Raw genomic sequence first — 6695 nt, 5'->3', positions numbered from 1 at the left:
CGATGAACACAAATCTTTAGAACTTAGAACACTGTCAGAAGATTTAAACTGACTCAAACATGGAAATAAAACAGTTGGCATAGATTCAATGATGATGTTACCGCGGGAGGTAAACATGACATAATATCACCTGCTGGTGTTCCTCCCCCTTCCCCAGCGGTGGCCCTGCTTGAGGGCATGTTAACCCTTGACCCTGAGGGTCGTCTGACGGCCTCCCAGGGCCTCGGGCAGCCATACCTGTCTGAGTTCCACGACCCTGACAGCGAGCCAGACTCCGCCCCCTACGACGACTCGTTCGAGAACCTGGAGCTGGACGTGGCTGAGTGGAAGAGTGAGGAGCTGTGGAACCTAACCCAGGATGCACACTGCTGCCCTCTGTCTGGGGGGAGGGGGGGGTGCACTCTGTCTGGGGGGGGGGGGGTGCACTCTGTCTGGGGGGGGGGTGCACTCTGTCTGGGGGGGGGGGGTGCACTCTGTCTGGGGGGGGGGGGTGCACTCTGTCTGGGGGGGGGTGCACTCTGTCTGGGGGGGGGGGGGTGCACTCTGTCTGGGGGGGGGTGCACTCTGTCTGGGGGGGGGTGCACTCTGTCTGGGGGGGGGGTGCACTCTGTCTGGGGGGGGGTGCACTCTGTCTGGGGGGGGGTGCACTCTGTCTGGGGGGGGGGTGCACTCTGTCTGGGGGGGGGGGGTGCACTCTGTCTGGGGGGGGGGTGCACTCTGTCTGGGGGGGGGTGCACTCTGTCTGGGGGGGGGTGCACTCTGTCTGGGGGGGGGGGTGCACTCTGTCTGGGGGGGGGGTGCACTCTGTCTGGGGGGGGGTGCACTCTGTCTGGGGGGGGGTGCACTCTGTCTGGGGGGGGGGTGCACTCTGTCTGGGGGGGGGTGCACTCTGTCTGGGGGGGGGTGCACTCTGTCTGGGGGGGGGGGGCACTCTGTCTGGGGGGGGGGTGCACTCTGTCTGGGGGGGGGTGCACTCTGTCTGGGGGGGTGCACTCTGTCTGGGGGGGGGGTGCACTCTGTCTGGGGGGGGGGGGGTGCACTCTGTCTGGGGGGGGGTGCACTCTGTCTGGGGGGGGGGGGTGCACTCTGTCTGGGGGGGGGGTGCACTCTGTCTGGGGGGGGGTGCACTCTGTCTGGGGGGGGGGGGTGCACTCTGTCTGGGGGGGGGTGCACTCTGTCTGGGGGGGGGGTGCACTCTGTCTGGGGGGGGGGGGGGGTGCACTCTGTCTGGGGGGGGGTGCCCTCTGTCTGGGGGGGGGTGCACTCTGTCTGGGGGGGGGGTGCACTCTGTCTGGGGGGGGGGTGCACTCTGTCTGGGGGGGGGGGTGCACTCTGTCTGGGGGGGGGGTGCACTCTGTCTGGGGGGGGGGGTGCACTCTGTCTGGGGGGGGGGGGTGCACTCTGTCTGGGGGGGGGGTGCACTCTGTCTGGGGGGGGGGGTGCACTCTGTCTGGGGGGGGGGGGTGCACTCTGTCTGGGGGGGGGGGGCACTCTGTCTGGGGGGGGGGGGGCACTCTGTCTGGGGGGGGGGTGCACTCTGTCTGGGGGGGGGTGCACTCTGTCTGGGGGGGTGCACTCTGTCTGGGGGGGGGGGTGCACTCTGTCTGGGGGGGGGGGTGCACTCTGTCTGGGGGGGGGGTGCACTCTGTGTGGATGGTAGTGTGTGTGTGGATGGTAGTGTGTGTGTGGATGGTAGTGTGTGTGTGTGTGTCTCAGTGATGTGTTTAACCCGAGTCTGTCCTGTCTTGCCAGGCCTCATCCACATGGAGATCATGACCTTCGACCCCAGCAACCCCAGTGCCACAGCCATGTAGGTCGCCGAGGCGCCTAGCGCCCCTGGCGCCGGGAGTCAGCCATGACACGGGATCAGCAGACCGCCTGTTTCCATGACGACAGTGTCATTTCTCTGTGTATATTTGACTGTAAACAAAGATGTTGTAGCAAACTTCCCAGTTTGAGATGTGTAGACTGTGGACTGTGTGATTGGACGTGTGTTCATCAGGACACCTGTCACCTATCGCTGTGGGGACAGAAGTGTATTAACTATGTAACCAAACACACAGCTATAGATAGCTAACGTTGCCATGGTTACAGTGTGTCAGGATAGCTAGTTTTGCCATGGTTACAGTGTGTTAAGATGTGAGCCAGGGCTGTAACTATAGAAACCATTACTTCAGCCTTCACGGCCCAAAGGGCATGGAACACCATCCAATGTGTGGTCATGTTTTCATTTGGAGTAAACGTTTGTATCAAACCAGCTCCATATGTCTGGCTTCTGTCTTTTCTTTAGTGTGTGTGTGGGTGTGTGTGTGTGCATGTGTGTGCGCAGACCCACGCGTATGAGTGTGTGGATAATTGTATTTCAAAACATATAACGTGTGTGCGTTATCTATGCAAGCGTCTGCTTGTGTGAGTAACCGTAGAAACAGATGACAGCTGGTGATATGTTCGACTTGGCCTGCAATGGGAGGGGCCACAGAAAACAGTCACAGGAGGGTGGAGCCAGTGGGAGGGGCCACAGGAAACAGTCACAGGGGCAGAGCCAGTGGGAGGGGCCACAGGAAACAGTCACAGGGGCAGAGCCAGTTCTGTAAGGAAATGAAAAAGTAAACAACAAGTTGGAGCAGCAGAAGAAGGTAAGCTGTTTCCTACTTCTCTCCCCGTCTCAAGCTACACCAGCCATGCAGGAATAGAGCTGCTTTCACTTCCTGGTTGTCACATATCTCGTCTTTGGTGTGTTGTAACCTGAGGACGGTCTGTCAGTGTGAAGGGGCGAGAGAGGGGGGGTGGGGGAGCGGAGAGAGAGGGAGGGAGGTGCAATACAAAGACTGAACAAGAGTATGTGTCTCTGGGTGTGGAGGGGTGGGGGGAGTGAGACAGTGAGAATGAGAGGGGGGGCGGGGTAGGAAAGAGAGAGGGGCGGGGTAGGAGAGAGAGAGAGAGAAAGAGGTAATTGCAACACAAAGTTGTGTAAGAATGTGTGTGTGTGCAGGATTTTTGAGGCCGAGCGCACAATTGTGTCCAGCTGTCTCTGTTAAAGATCTATAACCACCCTGCGTGTGTGTGTGTGTGGTTCCTCATGGCATGTTTCCATCTTCTTCTTTTCCAGAACAGCAGCATGGCCTCTTCCTCCTGCTCCTCCTCCCTGCTCCTGATCCTGGGGGTGGTGTGTGGCTGTGCAGGCGTCCGGATCTGTGCCTTCAACGTCCAGGGCTTCGGCGAGTCAAAGGCTCAGAACCCCAAAGTCATGCACACCCTCGTCAGGGTGAGATCACATGATCATGTCATGATAATCATAATGTATTCATTCAGCAGAAACATGTCTGTCAGAACAGGGGGGATTTGAACCTGTGACATCTGCAATCTAATGCACCCCCAACATTATGTATTAATAATTTGTGTGCTTGCTATCAGCACTTATACATCATTTATTTGATTATAATTTATTTTCATACCTACTATCATACACCTCGTATCTATCTATACGTATCTATCTATCACGGGCGCCCCTATGTTTCCTGCAATATCCACACCCTGTATTCTTTCTGTTTGTATTAGCTAGCTATGCAGGGAGCATGATGGCTTTAGCCTTAGCTTAGCGTGTGTTCTGTGTTCCAGATCATCGCTCGCTGCGACGTGTGTCTGCTGCAGGAGGTCAGAGACCAGAAGAAGAGAGCACTTCCTGCTCTGCTGGAATCCCTCAACAGGTGAGCGGGACACACCTGTCTCCTGTCTGACCAGCAGGCCACACCACACTGTCTGACCAGCAGGCCACATCACACTGTCTGACCAGCAGGCCACATCACACTGTCTGACCAGCGGGACACACCACACTGTCTGACCAGCGGGACACACCTGTCTCCTGTCTGACCAGCGGGACACAACTGTCTTCTGTCTGACCAGCAGGCCACACCACACTGTCTGACCAGCGGGACACACCTGTCTCCTGTCTGACCAGCAGGCCACACCACACTGTCTGACCAGCAGGCTACATCACACTGTCTGACCAGCAGGCCACACCACACTGTCTGACCAGCAGGCCACATCACACTGTCTGACCAGCAGGCCACACCACACTGTCTGACCAGCAGGCCACACCACCTCCCTCCCTCCCTCTCTCCTGTCTCTTCCCTCCCTCTTCCCTCCCTCTCCCTCCCTCCCTCTCTCCCCCCTTCTCTTTCTCTCAGGTACGACCCTGATCATGATTACCAGTATGTAGCCAGTGAGCCACTTGGAAGGAAGTCTTACAAGGAGCAGTATGTGTTTGTGTACAGGTGAGTTACAGCCTAATGTGGCTTCAGGTGTGTGTGTGTGGCTTCAGGTGTGTGTGTGCATAAAGCGTGTGTTCATTTGTGTGTGTTCATATGTGTGTGTGTGTGCAGGACAGGCTCTGTGGCAGTCGCAGGGCAGTACCAGTACCCAGACTCTCTGCCAGGAGATGAGGATGCTTTCTCCAGGGAACCCTTCGTGGTCCGCTTCAAAGCCCCTTCTACAGGTGAGGCCACGCCCACACAGACCACAGACCCAGAGGCCACACCTACAGACACAAGACACACCCCTAAACCGAATTTCCACCTTTCCACCTTCACCTCTCCACCTCACGTCCACCTCTCTACCTCCACCTTCTCACCTCCACCTCTCCACCTCTCTCCACCTCCATCTCTCCACCTCTCCTCACATCCACCTCCAGCGCTGGGTGAGTTTGTCCTGATCCCTCAGCACACCTCTCCCTCCAACGCCACCAGGGAGATAGACGCCCTGTACGACGTCTTCCAGGCTGTGAAGAAGAGGTGGAACACAGAGGTAGGTCACATGACCACCCCGCTGGTCACATGACCACATCAGAAAGGAGGAAGGAAGGAACACAACTAACATGTCCCCAGTCTGGTCTGATGTGTGTCTGTGTGTGTGTCCAGATGGTGATGTTTCTAGGAGACTTTAACGCTGACTGTGGCTACGTAGCTAAGAAGAACCGAGTGAAGGTGCGTCTGTATTCTGACCCCTCCTTTCTCTGGCTGATCGGAGACAAGGAGGACACCACCGTCCGCGCCTCCACCTCCTGCACCTACGACAGGTTAGTACACACCTAGGACAGGTTAGTACACACCTAGGACAGGTTAGTACACACCTAGGACAGGTTAGTACACACCTAGGACAGGTTAGTACACACCTAGGACAGGTTAGTACACACCTAGGACAGGTTAGTACACACCTAGGACAGGTTAGTACACACCTAGGACAGGTTAGTACACACCTAGGACAGGTTAGTACATTTACATTTAGTCATTTAGCAGACGCTCTTATCCAGAGCGACTTACAGTAAGTACAGGGACATTCCCCCCGAGGCAAGTAGGGTGAAGTGCCTTGCCCAAGGACACAACGTCATTTGGCACAGCCGAGAATCGAACTGGCAACCTTCTGATTACTAGCCCAATTCCCTAACCGCTCAGCCACCTGACTCCCACCTGACTAGTACACACCTAGGACAGGTTAGTACACACCTACGACAGGTTAGTACACACCTAGTACAGGCTAGCTTGTGAGTGTTTAACTTGTGTTTGTGTGACTAGGATCGTCGTCCATGGTTCAGAGTTCTCCAGAGGGATTGTGCCTTACTCTGCCAAACCCTTCAACTTTGACAAAGAATACCAGCTATCAGAGGAACAGGTACCTGTCCATGCACCCCGGTGTGTGTGTGTGTGTCTGTTTGTCTGTGTGTGTGTCTGTGTGTTTCTGTGTGTGTGTCTGTGTGTTCCAGTAAAGGGAAAATACAATTCCCTTTCAAAACTCTCTTCTATTCTATTTGACTGTTTGATCCATCTTAACCAATCACCTCAAACGTGCTACTTCACAAAGATCAGTCAGCACCCAGGATCCTAAACCCTCCCTCTCCCGTTCCTTCCCCCTCTCCTCCTCCAGGCCCTGGAGGTGAGTGACCACTACCCAGTGGAGGTGGTGTTGAAGTCGGGCTCCTCACCCCGCAGGGGGTCCAGGCTGTTGGGTGTGTCCTCCACCCTGCAGGGGGTCTCCACCCTGCTGATCCTCTTCCTCGCAGCTCTCCTCTGCCTCTGACCACCACGCTGAGACGCTGTCTGTCTGCACCGCCTCCTTACAACTGGGTTCATTTGTGTATGAAGAGATCTGTGTGTGGGGGAAGAGATCTGTGTGTGTGTGTGAGGGGGTAAGGTGTGTGTTTGTATAGAGGGGGGTCTAAATATTAATGTGTGTGGGCAGGGAAAAGGTCTGTGTGTAAGGGAGGGGAGTGGTATGTGTGTGGAGGGGGGTGGGTGTGTGCGTGTAGGTGTGTGTGTGGGGGATGCAGTATACAGAAACTTCAGGTTGAATATGTTCAGTACTGCAAGTTATAAAAGTGCCAAAACAGAAGCTCTGGCTTCAGTCCCCCCAGTTGTATTCTGAAGTCTTCATATCAACATACCAAGTTAAACCTTGCTGGAAATCTCTAAGCTTGTCTCAGGAACTTGTGCTGCACAATGTCTCCACTAGGGGGAAGTAGACACAACATTACAAGTGCCTTGTAATTTTTCAATAAACAATTCTAATGAATGAACGATCACTTCAAAAATAAGAAAAAGGTTGTGCCTGTTATTTTGTGAAGGCTTCATCCATAAGAATATAGAGGGTCTTTGCACCATAAAAAAAAAGAATCAATCCTTTTAAAGACTTTAATAAATATA

General features: G+C 55.1%; 2 protein-coding genes across 2 annotated transcripts in view; both read left to right on the top strand.

Moving 5' to 3' along the window:
* The window catches only part of zgc:171775 (STKc_p38 domain-containing protein), a 9665-nt gene extending 7407 nt beyond the window's left edge, over positions 1-2258 (top strand). The window contains exons 11-12 of the mRNA XM_062460375.1: positions 158-331; positions 1753-2258. Of these exons, the coding sequence (XP_062316359.1) occupies positions 158-331; positions 1753-1814 (236 nt within the window). The 3' untranslated portion in view covers positions 1815-2258. The remainder of the gene's footprint in view (positions 1-157; positions 332-1752) is intronic.
* Positions 2259-2550: 292 nt separating this feature from the next.
* dnase1l1 (deoxyribonuclease I-like 1) lies at positions 2551-6564 on the top strand. The gene is made up of 9 exons (XM_062460377.1): positions 2551-2636; positions 3110-3265; positions 3619-3707; positions 4188-4274; positions 4383-4495; positions 4691-4803; positions 4917-5074; positions 5571-5667; positions 5920-6564. Exons 2-9 carry the CDS (start codon positions 3119-3121, stop codon positions 6070-6072), a joined length of 957 nt encoding a protein of 318 aa, XP_062316361.1. The 5' UTR covers positions 2551-2636; positions 3110-3118; the 3' UTR covers positions 6073-6564.
* The last annotated feature ends 131 nt before the right edge of the window (positions 6565-6695 follow it).

This window comes from Osmerus eperlanus, chromosome 4 (assembly GCF_963692335.1).
Source record: "Osmerus eperlanus chromosome 4, fOsmEpe2.1, whole genome shotgun sequence".
Classification (NCBI taxonomy): domain Eukaryota; kingdom Metazoa; phylum Chordata; class Actinopteri; order Osmeriformes; family Osmeridae; genus Osmerus; species Osmerus eperlanus.
Note: the sequence above shows the minus strand (reverse complement) of the source record. Positions and strands in the feature narration are given on the sequence as shown.